At 37.6% G+C, this 25423-nt stretch overlaps 1 protein-coding gene across 1 annotated transcript in view; it reads right to left on the bottom strand.

The window, feature by feature from the left end:
- Positions 1–22995, bottom strand: part of LOC124395837 (protein jagged-1b) — a 53525-nt gene extending 30530 nt beyond the window's left edge. Inside the window, 2 exon segments of the mRNA XM_046864710.1 lie at positions 14264–14566; positions 22492–22995. Of these exon segments, the coding sequence (XP_046720666.1) occupies positions 14264–14566; positions 22492–22575 (387 nt within the window). The 5' untranslated portion in view covers positions 22576–22995.
- Positions 22996–25423: the final 2428 nt, after the last annotated feature.

Genomic DNA, 25423 nt, shown 5'->3' with positions numbered 1-25423 from the left:
TTAATCCCTTCATATATGTCATTATTACTACTTTACAGAAATGTTTATATAACTCTATAACTATAATCGGATTGCATATTGGAATGATGTTGCTTTATGCAAGTGAATAATTTGAATTAGAAAAGAATCATGCAATATACATTAGCCTTGCATATAAAGCAGTATAAAACTATATTGAAGCTAATATAGTTCTTCTGTTCTGCATACGTTTTAACAATTTTTAACAAAACACTCAAACTAAAATAAATCTGATGAATTATTATAAGTTGAATATTTTTGCTTTATCAATTAAAGCATTTAAAAGACAGCCTTAACCAGAGACTAATAATTACTTCTTATATGCATCTGAGCAGTTGAGGGTTAGGGGCCTTGCTCAAGGGCCCAGTAACAGTAGCTTGGTAGTGCTGGAATTTGAACTCATGACCTTTTGTTCAGAAGTTCAATGTCTTAACCACAGAGCTGCCACTTTTCAACAGGTTTTGTAGCCTTTCACATTAGCTGCTAATCTCCCCAGAAAGTACCTGAGGGCGTCAAATGATGAACTTGAGTGATGCAGCTGGGATGGTAGGATTAAAGAAGTTCAGGGGTGAATGAAATAAAAATGTGTGAAAGAATGAATGAATGACTGCCAATGAAAAATTACTCCAACAAAACCATTTTTTCAGTGTTTGACTAATTTCATATAAAAAAATTCAGTTTATTGATAAAAACCTAAACCACACCTACTCCTAGTTCAAATAAATTAGGAGAAATTCAACAAGAGATTTGGAACACTAAACAAATATTACATTACGTTATGCCTCTACTAGACAGATATCAGCACGTCTAATAATAAAAGTATAAATTATGAGCTGCTAACCTATCTGACTTAACCTGAAATCCTCTTTAGCCACTGCAGAGATTCCGATCAAACTAACAGGACCTTAGGGGCGTCCATTAATAACAGCTCTGTGTTGACAATTGACTAGCAGCTACTTACTGCTTGGATACTAACACGACTACTAAAACTCATATTTAACACGAGAAGATCAAAAAAGGGTGACTGATGAGGAGAAAACCAAGAAGATAAACGAGGGATTATGTGCTGTTAAAAAAAAAAAATATGTAGGGAAGAAGCAAAGAAGAAGCAGTTTAGAGTCTGGAAGCAGAACAACCATTAAATATAATCAGTGAGAGAAGGTGAAAGTGACAGGCAGTTCACGCAGTGCCTGAAGAACGTGCATGCTGGGAAAACGGTGAGCAGGGAAACAATGAAAAGAAGACAGGAAGACAGAAGAATCAAGCTTGACAACAAAATTAGCAAAGCTTTTAGCACACCATGAGGCCCCCGGTCTTCTTACGGACGCATGAACGCGCAGTATCTTTTATACAAATCGCATGTATTCTTCAAATACATGTCCAGAAATAGGACACGGAGTTCCCAAATCCACATGAACATCTTATTAACCTTACTTCCTGTCGCCATCACCTTTTCACGTAAAGGTGATGAGGGGGAGATGCTCACACCTTTTCTGCTTTCTGCCTTATTATAGGAGCTTCCATTCCAATCTAATTTGCACACAGATGAAATCATTAAAGCAGCAGGTCCCCAGGCACTGCATGTCCCGAGGTTATTAGCTTATCTTCACTAAACATAAGAACGAATCCACTGGGAATTAACATCCTCTGACTGCTTCTTAGTATGTCAAGCACAGTAAATGTTAATGTAGGTGAGAGTGTGTGTGTGTGTGTGTGTGTGTGTGTGTGTGTGTGTGTGTGTGTGTGGTGCCTGTACTATTGGGTATGAATGTTACCAATTGGAATTATAGCTTTTTTCATTTTCTTTTACACAAATAGCTACAAATTTGATTGGATAATTAATTATCATACATTAAATTCACTTGAATGAGTTCATCATCCCCCTCTTCTGATTACTAATAACAGCAGTAAAAAAAACACACACACACACAAATAAATTTGGCACAAATTATTTTGCCTTTAGACCAGCGGCCCCCAACATTTTTTGGCAGCCCCCGACATCTGTGTGTGTGTGTGTGTGTGTGTGTGTGTGTGTGTGTGTAGGGGAGTTGAATCAATAAATACAATAATGTGCATATTATTATTAATTAATTATTTAATATATTATTTATACTATTTATATTAAATAGTTATAAGTCAAGTCTCCATAATGCAGAATCAGTCGAAGCTTAATCTATGAAAGAAGTGCAAGAAATTGGCAAAGGTTCAAGTAGCCATCTTTCAAAATATGCAAAAGTCAATAAAATAAAAAATGTAAAACTTTTAATTCTTTTTTTGCGGCCCGGTACCTAATGATCTGTGTGGTTGGGGAACTCAAATTTAGACTCACATAAATACAAGATGTTAAAATACACACACTCAAATGAAGACATTCCTTAAATTTTCTTGCACAAAAAACTGCTGCTAACTACCATGAAATGTTTGCAGGTACGGTATTTATTATTAAATGGACAATTTATTGCACTAAAACACGACTGTACTAGTCGGTGTTGCACGGTCACGGTGATTGCTGTCTAAGTGTTTTGTGTTGCTTGGAATAAATGCTGTTTGCACACGTGCACTTTATGTCCAATTTCGTTTTGTGTTTTCCATGAGCTTGTGTTTCATGGAGCACCTTGGTCCTGGAGAAACGTTGTTCTCGATTCACTGTGTATTGTTCTGAAATAACAATAAAAGCCACTTGTATTGACTTGACTATATGAATATTTTCTTGTGTTTTAGTCATTGATGTCTCTGTGTTAACTTTGACCGCTTCACTGTGTCTATGTGCATCTGGTTTTCTGTCTTTAAATCATTATAATAGTCTCCCATTTCTCTCTTGTGCTGTGGTTCATCATTTTTTAGACACTGCCCTTTAAAATGCCATCCAACCACATCTGTTGCATACGACAAAATATAAAAACAATGTATTTCTGATTTAGCTCACCTCTTCATTAAAACATTAAATAGCAATCTTGTACTAACAAGCACTTTAAGGGGTCATTATTCACACATGAATTCATAAAACTCATTTTTTTATGCACATAAACTATATGCTTAAAAGTTTTAGGACAACTGACTTTACCAGCTATATGTGGTTCTTCAAACAATTGTAAAGAATGTCTTTGGATGCAATAGCATTACATTTTTCCTTCAGTTGAACTAGGAGACCCGTACCTGTTCCAGCATGACAATAATCTTGTGCACAAATATATAAAGATATCTATATAAAGATATGCTTTACATTGGTTAGAGTGGATGATCTTTAGTGGGGTGCCTTAGAGCTCTGACCTCAACCATATTCAACATCTTTGAGATGAATTTGAATGCTGACTGCACCTCAGGCCTCCTCACCTCTCCGACATCAGTACCTTACTTGTAACCAAACTCCAAAATCTAGTGAAACAACTTTCCAGAAGAGTGGAGGTTGTTACAGCAGCAAATGGGAACTTAATGTGGAATGGGATGTTCAAAAAGCACATAATCTTATGTTTAGGTGTCAACAAACCTTTGACAATATAATTTACCCAAGCTCATTAGTTTAAATTTGGGTAAATATTAAATCAGGTATTAGTTCAAGACTTGTTTCATGCTCTGTTGTAAAGAGTAACTGAATACCGTGTATCGACAAACTTTCTAAGACAAGACTAAAGTCACTGGATTAGTCACACATCGATGTCTTTGTGTTTGATAAATTACTTAATACCATAGACAACACTTGTGCTATGGAACACGAATTGCACATTACCTTTTAATAACAATCAGCATATTTATATTAGTTATAATTAGAAAATGTTTCACACAAATCAACAGGGATTGCAAATCATGGGAAGGAGAAATTACATTCTCCAGGTCTTTGTTCCTTATTTCCAATTACTTTCTTTCTTTCGGCTTCTCCCGTTAGGGGTCGCTACAGCGGATCATCCGCATGTTTGATTTGGCACATGTTTTTACGCCGGATGCACTTCCTAACGCAACCCTCCCCATTTATCCGGGTTTGGGACCGGCACTAAGAGTGGCTGGGGTTGGTTCTCTGACTGGGGATCGAACCCGAGCCACAGCGGTGAGAGCGCCGCATCCTAACCACTAGACCACCAGGGGACCTTCCTTTGTTCCTTATTTCCAATTATATTGTTAATATTGATGGATGGGGTCACTTTGAAAACTTAGTAAAATAGTGGTTATAGTTTAAAGTAGACTAGTAATAAAAATGGTATGCAGCTTGTTCGGATTCTCTTTAATGCCCGCATGGTTTAGCATGTTAAACATATATTGGTAATTTGTTAACTCTATGCTTCAACTCTGTTGCTTCTACAGTATATCACTTATACTTTTAAAAAACATAATGAAAAAGAAGTTACTAAAGTTACTAAGGAAAACAATTACACCCCAAATGCAGAAAACCACATGGACGAGCTCGAACCTTTGTGATCGGTTAAATTACTTTTTTTTATTGTGTTAAATATGTGATGGCTTTTGCTACATAGTAAAAGTGAAAGTGCAAAACTATGAGATAAATATATAGAGAAAAACAAAAATACGATCAGTACGACTATAAAGACAGAGTGAGTAGTCATGAGCCCACTTCATGCATGACTACACAGGTATGCAGTGTGTGTGTGTATCAGTGTGTGTATGCGTGGGAGACATGGAATGAAGATCGAGAGCTTTTTTCCCCTTATGGTAAGTGAGTAGCTTTGGTTCCCAGGCAGCTGGAATGCCCAGGTAACTGAGGGCAGAACTTTGCACAATACGACACAATAGATTAGGCATCAATTTACAGCACTCTGTCGCACACACATAACCTCCAGAAAACATTGGACACATTATATATATATATTACATATAACCACAAAAAAAAAATTTATTACACACATAAGGGTGAATGCGAAATTCAAAATACATGCAAGAAAAATACAGAAACTCTGCGTCATACTAATTTAATAATTCACACCGAATCTGTGTCTGTTCTGATCTGACGAACCTAAACCCATTAGAGAGAAGAAAGGCTGAGGGGGTCAAAGTTCTTGACCTGTGACCGTTGGAGGTATTGAGCGAAAATTAGTGTCAGTGTCACAAGAGCAGACAGAGAGAGATAAAGTGAGTGTGGGCAGATGGGGACGGGGGTAAGGAGATTTGTGTAAACTTAATTTCCTCACGCTTAATCCGAACACACAGAAAAGCCATTTCACGAGTGCCTGGTGACAATCTGCTGCCACTCTTTGTGCTCTTTGTGTGCCAAATAGTGTGAGCATTAGATGGTGAGATTGACATACGTAAATGCTGAGATAACCTTGATATTTTTTTTTTTTATGTATTGTTTTCCTTGCGTGCACAACCCTGTGTCCATTTGTTTATATGTGGCTTCATTTTTGTCTCTAAAAAGCTTTTTAAAAAGCTCTACTGCCTGATAACATTGAGCAAGACAGGGTTACAGAGTAAGGACACATCAAGAGACCGACGGGCCTATAAATGTTAGTGAAGCCGATGAGCGGCACAGCCGGCGGCATGAAAAGGGTGCTAGCGGTGAGAACGCTACGCCCATTAGTCTTCTGGGACAGTGTTAAACATTATCCACGGAAAGTCCCACACGGAGAGCTCATCACTGCGCTGAGCTCCACTTAAACCACCCTGTTTCACTCAGACTGAACTTTGGAAATAGACGCACTATAATATAAAGTGTTACCACACTGAAAATAAAGACGTGATCATGTGAAAATGAACAGACACCGCCACCTCCTTATCTGCGAGCTATGAGGGTGAATAAGGAATTTGAGATGCTTTGGGCAGGGCCTGACTCAATGCAATATGTAATGGAGACTAATGTCCTAAAGGTAATTGAGAATAATGATCAGAGAGGAGGTGAGAGGGAAAAAAAAAGAGAGGGAGAGAGGGAGAAAAAGAAAAATACAGGAAGAGTGTGAGAGGAAAAAAGAGAGAGAGAGAGAGAGAGAGAGAGAGAGAGAGAGAGAGAGAGAGAGAGAGAGAGAAAGAGAATGTGTGAGGGGAAATGAGTCAAACAAATGGACAAAGAAAGTGACAGACAGTGAGATTAAGAGAGACAGAAAGAACTAAAAGAGAATAACAGAAAAAAATAAAAGAGACAGGAGAGACAGACAGTAAAAAAGACACAGATTATTACAAAAAGAGACAAAAGTAGGTGGTATGGGAAGTGCAGTGGAGGTCAATGACACCTTTTTGCTCAGGTGACTCACTGACCACTGTGCCCTCAGATCCTAAAGGCAGTCTGATCCTTAGTCATTTTTATGCCTCAAAGCCTAGGCATTAAGAGCAAAATGACCTTAAGCTAAAGCTACAAAAAGTCGACATGACCACATGATGATCACATGCATACACACACACACACACACACACACACACACACACACTTTAACTCTCCAGGCTTTCACCAGGGTATTCATTGTTTTTTATCCCTCCTCTTTTGCCCTACTGTCACTGGAACACTAGCAATAAAGAGGGATGATTTCACAGGGGGTGAAAAGTTCTGTCTAGTCTGTCATCATAGTATGGCCTGTGGCTACTCTGTGGGCTAGCCATCTATCCTCGGCAAAAACCTTAACGAGCACTGTTACAGCAGATTAAAGGGAGGATATAAATAGGTAGAAAGAGAGACACGTAAAGTGAGAGAGAAAGGAGAGGGGGAAACAGGTAAATACAGTCAACCCCTGATAATTTGCAGTTCGGAAATCGCAGCTCGGATAATTCACGGGTTCTCGTTAGGAAGTCTCAAAAATCCTAACATTCACCGGAGTCTGCAGCTGGAACGAATGTTCAGGAACGTTAGGAATAACGTTTTCACTAAAAAATATTTCATACAAATCTTAAAACACATTATTGTATTTAAGTAACATAATGTATGGATAAAGTATACTTCAAGGCTTTTCTATGCTCTGGCACAGAGATGGTGGAATGAACTTCACCAAGATGTCCGAACAGCGGACAGGTGAACCCTACCTCTTCCTGAAACACTTACACTATCACGTTCCAATAAATAAATAAATAAATCAGCCTTTAACTCTATTGAGAGGTTTATCTTAAACTGTAATCTATAGTACCAGTGTAAATTTTTTCATTTATAAAGACTCAAAGCACTTTTGCGCATCGCTCTGGACAAGGGCATCTGCTAAATGCAGAATGTAAACTTAAATGTAAATGTAAATGAACATTTGGGTTGCTGCTAATGATTATTTTAGTAATCGAGTATTCTAATGATTATTCCATCGATTAAAAAATGAAACTAAATAAGAGAGAGAAAATAAGACTCTTTAAATGAACAAGCATTTTTTTTTCTTTTTAGAAAAATGTACATTTTTATTGCTGAAATTGCAATACAAGAATATCGATGAAAACTAAACCCATTTAGTGCATTTAATAGCCTTATTACACCAAAATACAAATACTGTTGCATTCAAAAAGTCCCTCTGCAGTGGCCGTGTAGAGTAGGTTATGGGGAAAATTTATCATTTAATAAAAAAAAAAAAGCTGCTTGAAATTTTCCACGAACTAAATTTGTGTATTTATCGCCAGCTGTAAAAACGTGCTCCATTCCCTAACCTACACCGCCACTGTAAAGGGCACAGTATATACATAAGTGCACTGTATATAAACAAAAATCTGAAAATGGATATTAAATTACTTTTAAAATGGTAATCGCCCTATACAATGTATTCTTTATGTTTTTGTTTAAAATGATCCCAAACTTTGGAAACTTTCTGATGTTTTCTTTGGCCCAAAAGCAAATTAATTTGCCTCGATTAATTGATTTTTGTAATTGAATTACTTGAGGACTCGTTTTAGCCCTAGTCCAGAGAGAAGCTGCTGGTAGTCAGCCTCACACAGACTTTCTACTTATTTATGTGTATAAATTAGTCACTTCTTTAGCTGGAGTTTTGCAATAGCTGCAATATCCTCTGAATGGTGGATAAACCACAAACCGCTTTAAAACACATTGTGTTTTTAAGATTAAAAGCAAGATTATTGCAAATTCATGGAAGGAGTCTCCAGTGTCAGTGCTTTGTACTACTGGCAAGTGAGGTTTGTGCCGTGGGAAAGTCTTTCGAGAGCTTTGCGCCTGCATTTTTGTATCTTATTAACTTCCAGAATCAGTGAAAGAAAAAAAAGAAAGGCTGGCAAGTGTTAAAAAAAATTATAGCTTCCAGTGATAACAGGATCTAACTTGCGTCAAGGACAACATTCAATGTAACTATACATGGATACATGTATGATGTGATCATTAATAAATTCAAATTTGCAATAGCTGGCAAACTGCTGTCATGTTAGAGGAATATAATACTCCAGGACATGCTGTTACTGGGAAAATAAGCGACTTCAGGGTAGTAACAATAACTCTGGCTTTGTGTCTGACCACAAGTTTTCTCTAATAGCATGCGCCATTGTGTTTTATTCCTTACATATCATTACGTTACATATCATTCAGCTCTAATAGCGTGGAACCCAAGAAAGCCGTGTCATGTCTCAATCAGACTCAAATGTAACTTTCAATTACGTTCTTTATCTCACACACACACACACACACACACACACACATATACCTTTAATCTTTCTTTTCCTTTGTTGAAAACAGTAGATCAGTGTGCGTGTGAAAGATAAAGCACACAGAATGAGAGGGAAAGAACGAAAGAGAGAGAAAGCAGGCTCAGCTTTCCTCCTAATAACTGTGTTCACCTGTTCGTCCCCTCACCTGGGACAGTAGGAGACCCCCTTCCCCTTCTCTCCCCTACACATCCCCTCCCACAACCACCGCTTAGAGATGGGCTGATAATGAAGCTCATTCATTCCACTGGCTAGTCATAGAAATCTCCCTCTCCCTTTCTTTCTTTCTTTCCAACCCCCTCCTTCTCTCTTGCTCCAGTCCTTCGCTCAGCCCTGCCCTGAAACTGAACCAGATTGGTTTTCTCTGGTTGATTTTTCTCACACTCACACTTGCCACCACCACCACCACCACCACCCTTTAAACACAATGATACTATCCAGAAGAAAAGAAACTGCGTGTCAAGAGTGTCACAGAGTGACTTTTGTATGAGGGTGGCTTTTTTGTTGTTGTTTAAGAAGTTATTAAAGTGACTGTATTTCTCTCATCCTGGGAAAAGCATCCAGTTCACACACTGCCTCATGGGGATGAAAGACATTATGTAAACTCTGGGAAGTTAATTGGAACATGTAGCTGAGACTGTAATTAGAGCCACACATTAATTTCGTCTCATAATAATAACAATCATAATAACCTTGAGTTCAGATTACGCAAGTGTACAGCTATACTAAAGAAAAGTGTTACAAGTACAATTTTTGACTTTAATGGGACCCAGATTTGATTTTTTTTTGTTCTCGGCAAAGTAAACACAAAATTCTGATCTTTTGCACAAGGCATATCTGATATGTAGCCATGTGGTCGGATCGCAATCTTACCACACCCCCACCCCACCGTTGCTAACCATCTGGGGTTTTTTCACCTTCTAGACCTGATCATGTTCAGATGACAACCTCCAGAGCAAATGCGATGCAGGTTGCTTCCTCTATGAATGTTTGTCTCACAAATAAGATGTGTTTTTTGGGGTTGTTGGTCAAATAAATCATTTTATAGAACAGGTCAAAGACATATTAAAGTCTGATATGTGTCACTCACTTACAGTTATGAATTGTGACTCTATCGTTTGGAGATCACAGATTTTAATCTCATAGCCAGAAGTCGAGGGCACCCCCTTTTTTTTCCTGCAGCTACCCTGAACAATAATGTGTGTCTGTGGATTCAGATATGTGGAAGATGGCAGTGCATTCCTCAGTGTGTTATGCCACCCTGTAATGCACATAAGCAACATGAAAAAAAAAAAACATTTTCTGACAAAAAAGACGTTTCAGAACCTCTTGCTAGGCTTCACCTTCATGGTTTGGTAGCTGTCATATAACGTGTATGATATGGGACAGTAGGTTAGGTGGTGATCCATTGCTAGATGATTACATAGAGTAAAATTGTGGGGGGTGTAGAAAACAGACCTGTTAGGGTTTCCTGCAGGTTCTCTGCAGGTTTCCACACACCAACAGAAAACACACTTGTAGAAAAATTGCCTTGTTGGAATCATCAGACGTGAATGAACAGGATGGTTAATCGAAATGAATATATTTTTGATCAAATGAATTTGTATTTAAAACTGATACAACATGACCGTGGTTCTAATTTTTCCATTTTTCATCCCCTCAGAGCTTTTTCCATCATTATTTCCAATCAGGATTGACAATTGTAGAATTTTATGAATTATTTTAAACACTTATATAAGGATAAAGCTGGTGTAATGTGTTAAATTAAACCTAAGGATTTTTGAGGTTTTCTTATAATATTTTTTTGTTCAATAGTTTTAACAACGTAAAAATCATTAGCCATAAAACTTCTAATCATAAAGAAAAAAAAAAATCAGAAAGAAGACAGAATACAATTTTCGTATTTAAAGTTCTCTGGTAAAATTCTTGGTTATAATTGATTTTTTTATGGAGCAATAAAATTTTAGCATAAAGCATTTCTGTTGGCCACATTAATGCCCTTAAGTGCGCATTTGTTCCCACTGATGCCGTAACACAAGTGTGTGCATGTCTGTGTGCGTCTGTGCTTAAACCATGTCCTTTTGAATGATGCAAGGCAAAGAACATTTGCGTGTGTGCACACAATACAAGCAACAACCGACTACTAGAAGTGGAAGTTTGTATGAGCGTCTACGTGTGTGTGTGTGTGTGTGTGTGTGTGTGTGTGTGTATAAACACGAATGGCTTCTTTTTACATATAACCCTGTTCAGACAGCTGGCCTGCATCAGATCACTTCCTTTTCCTCCACCAAAGCTCCAGTAAGCTTTTGATTAAAAACATTATCATGACTCAATATATCGTCAAATATAAGTATAATGTGAGCTTTCTGGCTATTATTTGATTCGGTCTTTACTAACAGACACGCAACCTCGCCTTGCAGAGGTCATAAAACTCCCGCAGACGACAATAATAAAACAATGCAGATGGAAATATAGACATGTTTTGAGTGCTAACACAGAAACAAACAGGACTGGGAAGAGCAGATCACAACGAGCCATTAGTATCCCACAGGACGACGAGTCATTTTAAAGGATTTCACAGCCTGAGGCGGACTGATCGTACACAGGCGCAGACAGACAGACAGTGGGAACGGAGCAAGCGCAGACTCGGGAGAGGCGAAGAGTGCTGTGATTAGCCTAGAGTGTTTAGGAAGACTCTGGGAAACTACAGAGAATTACACTGTGTGATTTTGTGTGTGTGTGTGTGTATTTGACATTACATCCAGCCCAATAAAGTCTTGACCACACCACTAAGGAAACTTCACATGAATAATTTAAAACAAACACAAACAGACCAACCTCAAACCAACTTTTGGTATTCCATTTTATACATTATATAAGTTTTATAGCTCGAGCTTGCCACTTCCCATCCCCCTTCTTTTTTTCATCCCTCTGTGTATCCAAATCTGTCTTTCTTTCTTCCTTTCCTTCTTTAACTATTGTGCCACATAAAGAGAGAGATAAAGGGCAGATGGGAACCCACGGTACAGAAGTGGAGAAACAGTCAGCCACGCTGTAATTGAGCAGTAATAGCCCGTGAGAGTAATGTTAGAAGGGAATTAGTCTGATCCATTATGGGTGATAAGACAGAAAAGGTCGATCTGTCTGGGAAAAAAAAAGAAGAGGGGGAAATAAGGAACCAAAGAGACCAGGTTTACAGGTTCAGGAGAAAAAGAAGAAAAAGAAGAAGAAGGAAAAATAAGTACCGGTATTAGACGGTTAGATGAGGCGAGGAGAGTTCTGAAGAGAAAAGAAGATATGAGATATGATTGTTCTTATTGTGAAGGAAGCCATTTAAGTTAATATGAATAAAAGTTGTAGGGTAAAGGAACTAAATAAAAAAGAAAGTTGAGAGAGTGTGTGTGAGAGAGAGAGAGAGAGAATGAGAGAGAGAGAGAGAGAGAGAGAGAGAGAGAGAGAGAGAGAGAGAGAAGGTCAGGATGGGTGTAGCAAGTAAACTGAGGAAGGAAGAACCTATAAGAACTGAGTATTAATCAGCATTTACTGCTTAGGCTACTTTTAATATCAAGCCATAAGTTTTATTAATAAGTAAATACAATTCTAAAAATTGAACACAAAACCGATCTTTTTTATTTTAATCTAAGTTTTAATCTGTACTGTTTACTGCCTTCCATATATCATGTTATTTTGTGACTCAGATTTTGAAATGAATCAGTACCATTAGCTGTGCATTGATTTTTCAACACATTTCACAAACATTTCACTCATTATTGATCATCCTGCGCCACACAGGGAAGCCTAACATCTTATAATAATCTGACTTTAGTCAGGAATGTGAGCAACAATTAACAAATGTGTCAAGACTATACACTCACATACACACAATCACTTCAATATCAAGCATGTAATTACAAACATTTTTTGCCAAGCAGATGTTGATATTTGGATAAAGACGGTATTATGCCAGTAATACCACCTGAGGGTTCTCGTAATTGTCTGTCAATTTATTTGACAAAATGTAATTCGGAAGCGTTTTAATCATGTAATTTTTCATGAAAGAAAACACTATGGCGCTACGTTTCTTCAACCAAGGGATCACTCTGGAGAAAAAAGCCAATTCATAACAGTTTTCGACAAATAAAAGATTTTAATTATGAGAAAACAAAAACAATACTTTTAATTAACACTGTATAGAAGCACTTCTTTGCACTTTAACGCGGTTCATTGAAAGTTAAATCCAGCAACAAAGTATGAATCTAATACCATGTGTAACACTGTGTGTGTGTGTGTGTGTGTGTGTGTGTGTGTGTATGAAATATGTTAATGTACGTTGAAAGCTCCTTAAGGTTTGTGCTTAGTTGTGTTACGTTTCTTCCTGTTGTTTCAAAGATTAAAGGCACAATCACTTTCCCAAATAGTCTGCAGTAACGTGGTAAACGCTAACATTTTTAAGATGTAGAATAGTAAATACCTGTTCATATTGAATAAACAAACGTTTTTGGTAGAAGTATGTCCAAGAACAGCTGCACATTTCAATGATTTTGTCTTTAATCAGATGAAAATATGGCTATTAAATATACTATTTGTGTAATATTGATGGTTAAGTTAGAAGTTAATTGTATTTTTTTATATTGTGGAAAAAAAATGGAAACGGAACAAAGTCAGGTAAAGCAGCAATACATTCGATGTTTCTTCAAAAAGAAACTATGTCAAAGACGGATAGATGCAGTGCTGTGCAGTTGAGAGCAAATATTGTCTGTATAATGGTTTTTATTTATAAAAAGACAGCTGCGTGGTCCAGGCAAAATACTCTTATAAATACAACTGAGTAGTTGAGTGTATGCCGATACACTATATGGACAAAAGTACTGGAACACCTGAACTTTCCTGCCATATGTGGATCTTCTCCAAAATGTTACTACCAAGCTGAAAGCACACAATTGTATATGATGTCTTTGAATGCTGTATAATGACACAAATGAACACAAGCATATGTTAAAAATTGAGTGGAACATCTTCCCAGAAGAGTGAAGGGAATTATGAGAGTAAATTGGGATGTGGAAGGCGATGCCTAAATAGCACATAATCATATTTATGACCAAGTGTCCGCAAACTTTTGGCAATATAGTGTACATAGATATCTACGAGTACCAACAATGAACTCATGCCCCAGCTGTCAAAATGCATCTGGTGTTGATGCATCGCTAAACCCAGGAATTAACAGTGCATAATCTGGACACTTTTTTGGCAAGTCCCCATACTCTTATAGAATCCCTGCATCCATCTTGACTAATCAATGAACGTGAGGTGAAAGAATGTAATAAGATTAAAGTCTTGCAATGAGCAACGAGCCAAGTGCTGACCACACTGCTAATTCTGCCACAGCAGAGTAGCAACTCATCATCACAATGTTATCAATGCCGTCCCAATTTCACACCCACTGAAAGCTGGGTCAGGTGAAAGGAAGACTTAATAAGAATAACAACACGGTTAACCACAATGCGACTTTAATAATTAAAGCTACTTACTATGAGACAGTCCACTACTGGACAGAAATGTACAAAAGATGCCTGCTTCACATCTCTAAGACAGTTTCCAGCCTTTATAAAATCCCTCAACCTCCCACAAGTGATGTTACATGCATTAGCTCTGTATAATTGATAACATGGGTAAATAATAAAGTTGGACTGACCGGCCAGGCGTATTTAAATGGGATGACGATCCGGCCTGCTTCAGGTCCGTTAACATGCATGCCATTGGAGTTTCCGCCCAGGACAGGTGTGCTGCCCGTACCAAAGGTACACGTGCCCGTGGGTACCACACGAGTCTGGTACTCCTTCAGACAGACCCTAAAAAGTGTGTCACACTGGTCACTTTGAGGACATTGCTGTCCCCCGCTGGGCTGGAGGTCACAGCACTGACCACTCTGTAGAATGCCAAGAGAGTTTTGCCACTGCCGGATCTGCAGCTCAAACATGCCCACTGCATGGACAGCCTGGATGAGAAAAAAAGAGAGGAGAGAGAGTGATGAAAGAAAGGAACTTAACCAAACAAACACATACAGTAGATTCTGTCTGTATAGGAGCCAAGCCCTTTAATCACAGTTCATTCTTTTACATTTATGGCATAAAGGGTTAAGGGCCTTGCTCAAGGGCCCAGCAGCAGTGGCGTCGCAATTTTAATCTCACAACCTGTCGAACAGAAGTCTAACATTTTATCTACCACTTACATGTTCTTGTAAAAAAAAGTTATTGTTATGTATATAAACGTATAGTACCATAACACTAGAGGATATTTGTATGTTACATGCTGTATATTACACTACTTTGAGGAACCATTCTGTTGTTATACACTAAATCAACACTATACTCAATTTATCTGGTAATTATAAACACCTGTACACCTACACATTCATGCAATTATCCAACCATTCATTCATGTGGCAGCAGTATGGAACCTCAAATGGTGCAAAAAAAGCTCAAGAGATTGAGATGATGTTTATATGAAACATCAAAGAGAGGGGGGGAATGTGACAGTGGCAATGCTGGCATTACTGTTGGCATCATATTGGCTGATCTCCTGGGATTGGCCTGTGGGACAAAGTTGGCCTGTGGTAACCTCTGATTTGGTCCGCCATGCCATAAAGAGACAAGGGGCAGAAAAAAATGCCATTTGAAAAAACTTCTGAAAAATATGGACCAGCTTCATGTCCCTCATTAGAGGTCACTGAATTCGACTTTATTGTACAATAAATTTGATTGTTTTTCATTGTACTACAAGTGAACTACTGTGCAATCACTAAACTTTTGATAAAAATATTTTTATTTATTTGTTTTCAAATATTAAATCATAAATGAAAGGAACCATGGCAACTTTAATTTTTGGCCATTTATAGAAAAAACTTGGGCATCGCTTTTCTAAAGTTTACACAGAATGGTGCGGCAAACAAAAAACATTCTGTGAGCAGCAGATCTATGGGTGAAAATCCATGTCAAAAAGAGAGAGGTCAGTGAAAAGAAGATTGCTATGAGTTGAAAAGAAGACTAATTACTTTTTACAACCATGATAAGCAGAACAGACAAGAATCTTGAAGTGGGCTACAACAGCAAAAGCCCACATCTGCTTTCACACTAGTTATTTTTTCCCACTTTTATTCTTTGATTAAAATGTACAATAGTTTTTCAATTTATTTTTGGTGGCTAAAATCTCAGTGTGTTTGTACAATCCCTATTACTAAAGTGTCTTAAAAATTAAATCTTGGCTGTCTTTCTTCACACAATAAAATATAAGATAGCTAAGAAGACTTGATTTTAACCACAACATAAAATAAACAAATGTTAATTCATAGATTGTTTATGTATATATTTTAGACAATACATGACCATACACAAGCAAATGATATGCTGCGATCACTACACCAATTAAAATGAAACAGTTCAAATGTCCTTGATAAATGAACCTATATTCTATCTAGGCCCATGTCCCCAACACACTTCCATTGTTTTAAACGCAGATAAAAAGGTGGGCAGAGACCCAGGAGTGATGAAAACGTGCTCCGGAATCGTCTCTCGCCTTAAGAGTGGTGGAAAAATCTAATTGCTCTGTCCAAATAGACAGGCTCAACCCTCCTCCAGTGTGTAAGCCCTGTCTCTATCTGTACAATCATCTTTCCTTATCCATCTAAATCAACCCACCACCACCACCACCACCACCACCCCGGTTATTCTACCCCCTCACACAAACAGTCTCTTTGGCTTTTTTTCTCGGTATCCTCCCTCGTGGCAGCTATTTCCTACTCTTCTATGCTGTGCTCTTTTTCTTTTATTCTTTCTTGTTATCAATACCACTCCTTTCTTTTTTTTCCACTTCTCCCCAGGGATCGCAGACATTGGGAACATGGCTCTTGTCTTTCCTTCACTCTTGTTTTTTTTTTTTTTTTGCTCACTCCCGCTCTCTCCATCGCTCCTTTCTTCTCTTTCTCACTCGAGCTGGAAACGAGCTGCGGCTCTATTCTTTGTGCAATAAGTTCTTTTTTTTCCCTTTTCATCTCTCGTTTTTCCGAGATGGAGAGGTGAAGACACACACACACACACACACACACAAACACACACCCACACACACACACACACACACCCTTCAACTAATAAGCTCCACAGAGAGATAGAGGGTCAGATCAGGTGCCATTGATGATAGTGCCCTTAAGACTCTCAATAGCAGGAAAACCGGCACGTACACAGTCTACAAAAGCAGTACGATAATGATACACACAATATACAATTACACTGAAGTGCATAGTGTCCTACAAAGCAGAAATCACTCATCGAGAGAAAGCACATTTCAATGACAATGCAGCTTAAATAATTAATCACCTATTCAATGGTTACGATTTGCAGTAATACAATTATGAAAAATAAATGTATAAACATATCACATCATCATGTTCTGGATGCTCGCACTAGAGCCTGTATTTTATCCGATGGTGATGGAATGCCTGTCTAATCAATCTTCAAATGTTAGTACATCGTTCATAATTATACCTTTTTAGCTCACCCATTTTTGACACCATGTTTAATAGAAATACGTCTGTAACATTTCGAATGTCTTGATACATTTCTTTTTGCAATTTTCTGCAAGGTAGACGAGTGTGTTTTGTCTGGTTTGGGCATATCATGTGATTGTATAATGAATTGGCTAGCGAGAACATGCTTGAAAAGACCATGATTTTAACTAGTGATGAGATTTTACAGTACAAAGGCGTGAGTTAAACACAATGATTAATCATTATGTATTCATTGAATTGGGAGCAACTGAAATGAGTCGATGCAACAATCACGAATTGATTGTTAACACAAATAGGGCAAAAAAGTGGTGTGTAAAATCTAAATAATGTTTTAAGGTTATATAATAGGTTACTATGTTCGTTTTCCATATACATCATTATTGTCATATTGATCATCACTTAGAAATAAACAACAGACTTACTAGATACTAACAATATTGCTAACATACTGATCAAAATAGCAAATGAGGTTTACTGACATTTTTAAAGGAAGATTTAATTTTTAATAAATATTAATAACGTCAAAAGATTTTTCCTATCAGCCAATCGTACTGCAAGTGAGAGTCCAAGCTTAAAAAAACGGTGCAATATAAAAAAATATTATGTTTGATAATAAGTAAGGATTTATATACAGAGAAATTAAATTGTCAAATCTCCAACATAACAATGCAAGTTAAATGTCAACAGCTTGGCTAGCCAACAGCTCAGCTATTTTGGGATGTTCACTGGTACACAATGTCATGTCCCAGTGTGACAGTCAACTCACACAAGCAGTTCATCTTTTGATTTTTTTGCCCCCAAAGCTACAGCAAATGCAAAACAAAAATCAGCACCAAAGTTCAACCAATCTTTTTGTACAAGCTAATACTGCTAAGACTGCTAAGACTGTTGAAGTCAAATTGTAATGGCTGAAAAAGCCACTCAAATCAGGTGTTTTAGCTAAAATCACTTTGGCTAATATAAAGTGTGAAAAGATACAACTTTAGATACATGTGCTCTCGCACAATACAGGAAATGTTAAAAGGTTATGTGTATTTAAATAAAAGAAAAACATAAAAAAAATGATCATAACAATATTAATAAAGAAATACAAAAAAAAAAGAAAAGGACAATAACCTCATGGTTTATTTGAAGCCTGGACAAATAGGCTGGTCACAAAGTTTTAATAGAGTATAATAGCTAAACAGAAAGATGCTACATACTTTGTTAGCTTTATTGTATGATTTATATGATTGATTTAGGACCATGAATATTTTTGCATTTAAGTACCTATCACCACAGACCTCAACAATGATGGGGCTATAATGAATGGACATTTGGTACCACAAAGATTATAATGATTTCGCTTTTGAGTCTTAATCCTCTCAAGGTTTCGTCCTCATGTCATATTAGGGAGTTTTTCCTGGTCACGGTCACCCGTGGCTCGCTCATTAGGAATAAACGTATAATTTTAATGAGCAATTCCACACATTCGTATATACAACTTCATGAATGCTTCATCTGCTTTGAGACAATGTCAATTGTTAAAATTGTTATACAAATAAAAATTAACTCCTTGGAAACCATGTTGCTTTGTTCAACACAGAATCTATAAGGACTCTTTTTCAGAATGCTTTAGTTTATTAGATATACTTATTCAATTTTTTTATATATACACTATAAGGCCAAAGGTCTGTGAACACCTGATTACCAGACTGAAATTATGGGCTAAAAGACAATGTCTCTATGCACAAAGTTTAAACTCTATGAGTTTATCAAGGTTATTGTTGAAGAAAATAAATGGCCCTTAGCACAAATCCACATGCTCCAAACTTTAGTGGAAAGCCTTGCTAGGATTAGCCCAAATACTTTTGGCATGAATGTGTATCTCAAACATCTGAGCATCGCCCAACTAAAAGATCTGGTGGCAGCAACTGAGCACAAAAGCACAGGTTTTACACACACACACACACACACACACACACACACACACACACACACACACATATTCTTAAGGAATTCAGGGTATTGTAGGACAGTAAGACTTAATGGTGCCTCAACTCTCTTATGTGACTCCCGTCCCAGCGGAGCTGCTGAATGCCTGCACTGTCTTCCCATTGTTCCAGTGTGGCATATTGTCCCATTCCTACTCCTAAAACCTGAACACATCAAACGCTGGGAATAGATAGACCACTGGCCATCACTCTACATCCTCTTTCTTCCTCTTCTGCCATCCTCCGCCAAGGTCATTCCCTACATACCTGTGTTTCAGCACTTTCACTCTCTACCTGTCTCAGAGAACTGCATCACAGGGAACATTAATGACTGCAGGAGAAACATGACAGTCCAGCAAAATGGACAAAATGACCAATTATGAGGCACCTTTTCATATTTTACATCAGGTTTTGAATGAAATAACTTGGTTTGGCAGTTTAATAATTAGCATTATTCTTATTGACAAGCTTTAAAGAGAGAAATTTTTTCAGCTTTATTCAATTTGTTTAAGAAACATATAAACGGCCGAAACATTTCCATTAGACACTCCTTCATCCCATTCTTAACAGAGACCTGATTTCCAAATTTGAACAAAGAAAAGTGCTGGACGACAATCTCTTACACAAGGCAAAACACTCATTGCAAATCAAACGAGAAAAAATGCTGACACGTTCACCTCTACACCCTCATCCACCTGGAAAATAAGTGCAGTTCACCTTTCAAAAACATACTATTATAATTAGATCTCAAGACGAGATGCTTCAGGAGACATTTTTTTTGCCAATTATTTCTTCACAGTCTAATCAAAAATAAATTACGAAACACCGCATACTACAATTTAACAAATTATTTTATCCAATTTTCAGTTTCAATTTCAATCTTAAAATCGAAAACGGAAAACGGAAACTCCGAGATTAAACTCCTGAGTAGTAATCACTGACATGAATCAACACGTCAGATTTCATCAATGCAGGTCACATTGAATCTGAAATTTTGGTTCTGAATATAGAACAAAAATTGTTTTAAAGATATATAATATACAGTGTGGCTACATTGTACATGGTGTTACTCAAGATAGTATGGTTTAGAAGATTTATAAAGGATATGCAAAAGTCTTTTATAAATATATTGTTATAACTAGGTGGAGCTTAAAGGCTTTTACAGAAAATTAATAATTGCAGCTTTTTCCACAGTTTTGGCATTCTTTATGGCTACAGTTTAACAGAAGGTATGTTAGACATGCACTTTTTTTAAAAGCTAAACATTTGTCTGATGTGACCAAACTTCCTGTCTACTTGTAATTTTTTGCCTTAAAAGGATAAGTCAGGATTTCCTTTAAGGCCTAGTTTTAGTCCAAAATAACCTTTATCCACTGCATAAGGGCAAACAATAATTATATTTTTTACACCCAGAAATGAGAACCCTGAGATCTGCTTTACTGCCACAGTAAAAGGGACGTTGCTGAAGCAGTCAGCAAACATAAAATCAGAATATGTAGAAAACAATTAATTGAATCTTTAGTCAAAATATTTGCAAATGAAAATCTGTCATTTCGGAGATTGTACTAATATGGAAGCTGGTGAAACTGATTTCACTTGAATTTCCCACAAAATGTATCATGATCTCTACGCAAGTTGAACATTTAGTAACTGATCTTGCATAAAAAGTTGCAGTTCTATTTTCTATTATTAAAGGAAGTGCACAAACAAAATTCAATTAAAATAGAATTGAATTAGGGTTCATATCATTCATTTAAAATTTGTGCAAACTCAAACAAAATCCATCCAAATCTCCGTCAATATCGTGTACTCATTCGTCATAAAAATCTTTTTTATACTGTATTTCTCATTGTTGGAATGTTCATAGTACTATATGAATAATACATGAATAAAATCAGTTTATATTTCTTTTCCCGGTAAAGAGACTGTGAAAAATCTTTCTGTCGTAACCACCTTTATACTATAAATGCAGCTTAGGCTAAAAAATGATGACGTGATATTGTTTTTCACCTTGAAGGCACATTAACCTGGACAAAATATATATATATAGTGTAGGGTTTGTTTGTTTTTTTTCTTTAAACAAATGAGCAATTGGAGTACCTGGTCACTTTTTTTCATCTATTCTAAAGCTTGCTCAAATTACATAGCAGAGGCTGAGCGTGAGAGAAAGAACACGGCAGCATATATTTAAAAATGAGCCTGACATCATTCATCCCTTCGGCTATCATAAATATTAAAAAAGATGTAAAGGCAGTCATATTTCTCCCGATCCGTCCCGACCAAAGAGTACTATTTATCTTCCACACATTGATAAACTGCACTACAGATGGTATTATCGGCTCAGAAGCCTGTTCTGTGCAAACCGATACAGCAGCCCGGTGCTCTTTCCAGAGCCCCACAGAGCAACAAACTGCAGAACAGAACAAGGGAAGACTGCAGTGTTCTCACGCCCTCAGGACCGGGCCAAGCATGAGCACACACAGCAGTAAGCTCCAGAACATACACACATCCTCTCAGCTCAAAGCTTTGTCCCAGTAAGGATCTGACCTCCTTGCTGGAGAACACAGACTCAAACCTGAAGATCTGAACCCAGGCCAGAGGAGCTGGCGACAACAATAAAACCAGGTTTCTCCGAAACTACGTGCTCTTTGGGGGGAGCGTGTACGGTCAGGTCATTCTCACAACACAGCCGATCCCTATGGAGACTCATGACAACAGCTTCTTCGTTCACCTAGACAATGAAGAAAGAGTGCACAAGACTGTCTTCCTCATATTTCCATTGAAATCCGTATGCTGAATACGGCACACTGGATAAGAGAGCATGAAATGGTCAGGTTCTTAATCTGAATTTGAATAATCGAGATTTTTTTCTTCTACCAAACATCCAGTGTTTGAATATTTTCTTTTCACCAGTGTCTTTCCATAGCATGGCACGATTTTGTTACATTAATTACACATAAATGCTGACACATATTCAGGATCACAATCTGAAGTCACCAAAGTCTGAAACGCCCTGAGTCTCCCTATAGATCCCATTCAAACCATATATCAGTCTGCATCCTAATCAATGATTGCAAGCCCAGAAATTTTTTTTTCTATAATTAAATCACTTGCAGAGAAACATTTTGAGCAGAATAATAATAATAATGAAAAGAAAACACACACCAGAAAATGCTGCCCATACCAGCAACAAGTGCAACAAAGAAACCAATGAACAACAGGTGGCTCTGGAAACAGTTCTCATGCACAATATTCCCATAAAAAAAAAGAAAATCTGGGAAAATATGATACAGGAAGCTTGCACTGTCAGCACTCTATCCATGCAGCACGAGTAGATCCAGCCTGGGTTAAGAAGCAGCTGAAAATAGCGTCAGGCTTAGTGCTTACCAGAGCCTGGAAAGCGAGCCCGAGCAGGAAAAACGCGGTCCTCCGGTGTCCCCGGTCCATTAAATTGTCCGTGTCTCTGCTCATCTTCTGTCCTGAAAGCCCCTGTTACGCAGTGGGGAGGCTGGAGACCGGGGCCATGGTGCTGAACTTGGGTTAAGAGTAACAATGAAGAGTGAGAGAGAGAGTGAGAGAGAGAGAGCAGCAGCAGGTTGACGGTGAGTGGAGTGAGAGGTCCACCTGGATGCGTCTCGGTCCCCGGGTTCTCCGCACGCGCGCGCGCAAAGGACGCACAAACACACACACGGCCACTCACACACTCGCCCACATTTCCCCCCTTACTTCGACCTCCTCCCTCCTTCCCTCCTTCCACCTGCTGGCGTTAAGAAGCTTTGACTTCAGCTCTCATCCTCTTTAGTCTCCTGCTGAGATGGTGAAGTCCAGCGCCGGAGCGCAGCAGAGCGCGTTATGAAGGGGCGGGCGGGAGCGCGTGCGACACAAACACGAGTGCTGCGCGTAACCGGCGAGGAGGAAGAAGCCTGTGCGTTCCCAAGGTTGCCAGATTTGGGTTTGAGTTTCAAACTCAAATAAGCAGGAAAAGTATGCATTAGTGCAACGCTTTGTGACTTGTGCATGGGGGACGCATGTACCTAAACACTGTAACGTGTATATCATATTATTGTTATGCATATACATAAAATATGATTTAATTTTGGATTTTTTAATTACATATATGATGAAAACGTACCTCAACTCACCAACGTGTCAAGATGAGCTTACAGCCAAAGAAAGTCAATAAAATGGAAATAAAACAAACATTAAAAAGTCTTTCTTCTGTCCACAAGCCTGATTGTTTAGAGCATTGATTACGTTTCCATTCCAGCAGCTCTGACAATAGTTTCAGCTGTTTTAATGCAATACCTAATTATCCTTTAAATTTTTTCAATAAAAACAAAATTGTTATAGAGATTGTGGAGTTTTCTATAAGGCAATGTTTATTTCACATTTATGGAATGAGTCTCCAGTGTCAGTGCTTTGAAACAGTGGCATTATTGGTAGAGGCTGCTCATAAATGATGTATATTTGCATAAATATGTAGTGATGTAATAAATATGAATTTGCATAAACTTTTCTCAACATTGTTGCATCACTAGACACGCCCACATCTAGTCAGCAAGCATCTCTGTCGATCATGTAGTGGGAAGTCAGTAGCTATCTCGTTGAAAATTGATCGTTTCCTGTTGTTACTGCATGTCACAGATTAGCCACATGCAAACACGGTTTTCACCAATGGAAAGTTTCCAGGATAGAAGTTTGCACTTTCTCACTAGCTGTGTTTTCTTGCCACATTAACTTCAACAATCAATGAAAAAGCAAAGCGGGCGAAAGCTCTTTATACAGTAGCTGCTATTATGTAAGTAGCTAATTAGCTTCTTGAACATTGAAAGCAACTATAAACAGTTAAAAATTGTGATATGTCATTCCTTAATCAGTTACATCACTGGCATAAGAGAAAAATTACCCTGTGGGGCATGTTGTAAGAGGAACCCACTTTACTTCAGTGTACTGTTTCATGGATGTTGTTGTTAAATTAATTATATATAAAGACTATTATTTACTTACAGTGCTAGCGATAAAACGTCTGAAGAATTTTGTGATTGCAGGGTGTTAATACAGTGAGCCACCTTAAAAAGTATCCTTCTGAGTTTATATAGAAAATCTATATATTACTGTTCTGAACAATCAGTATTTTCTTTTTTAAAAAGGGAATTGTGACAGATTTTGTCACTTGCTTGTTGTTTTGAATCATTCAAAGACGTCCTTTCTTTATATTAGTTGTGTTTTGGGGTGTCCTGAAGGTTATTATATATTATTATTATTATTATTATTAACATGTGACCTAATTTATATTTTAAACCTGTCATAAATCAATGAAAACTATTCCCATTTACCAGCTCAAGTCCATTTAATTTAAAACTGCCAATCTGGCAACACTATTAATTCCTCTGTTTATGTCAAAATTTCACATGGTTACTACTTGGAATGTCTCCAGTGTTTTTATCCAGACCACTTTCCTTTTAGCATTAAAGTGAAGATGTATTATTTACTGATGAATGTTTGAGATGGATTTTCTCTTATTTAGTCACAGGATTAACCAGTGTATCAGTGTAAAATAGACTATATTTTATATGCAGTAGTTTTCTAGTTTATCTTATACGTCATGTACAATATTAAGGTTTGCCAACAGAGTATGAGGAACACAAAAAAGTCACAATGTAACTATAATGATTCAATTCTCTACATTAAAAGATTTAAGAATAAAGCTGGAAACTGCATCATTAAAAGAAGAACATCTCAGTGGATAGCAAGTTCATTCATGTACCAGTAACAGTCAATCAGTTCGACTGCACTGATTCATTACTCATCACCATACTAGCACTAACCAGCATACATCAGCTTGAAGCTTTGTGGACCTCATGCTGGTCTGAACACTGCTGAGCAGGGTCACAAGACAAAGAAATAAACCGACAGCTATGCTCTTCATGGTGTAATTGAGGGGAAGCCCATCTAGAAAAGGATACGGATGGTTACGCATACATTCCGCTAAGCCGATGGCTGAGTAATTCTGGAGAATTGCTCAATTTATTGGGAAACAGAAATCCTTCTGCAAGCCTGATGTGCTTCTAAAATTCATTCATACCCACACACTTATTCAAGCCAAAGACTAATAGAACAGGGTTGTTTCTGGGAGGAAAGTGGGTAAATTTGTGGAAACCGACATGGAGAACATGCACAAACAGCAACCCAAGCTCAACGGGCTGTGATGTTGCAAGGTTTCTGCTGTACTGCATGCTTCTAAAGCTGTGTTAAGTTAAACTAATGTTTAATGATACTTCAATTTCATTTCAAACTCATTTGGTGGCTCAAACTTTTC

Source organism: Silurus meridionalis, chromosome 13, assembly GCF_014805685.1.
Source record: "Silurus meridionalis isolate SWU-2019-XX chromosome 13, ASM1480568v1, whole genome shotgun sequence".
Classification (NCBI taxonomy): Eukaryota; Metazoa; Chordata; class Actinopteri; order Siluriformes; family Siluridae; genus Silurus; species Silurus meridionalis.
This window is presented reverse-complemented; position numbering and strand designations above follow the sequence as displayed.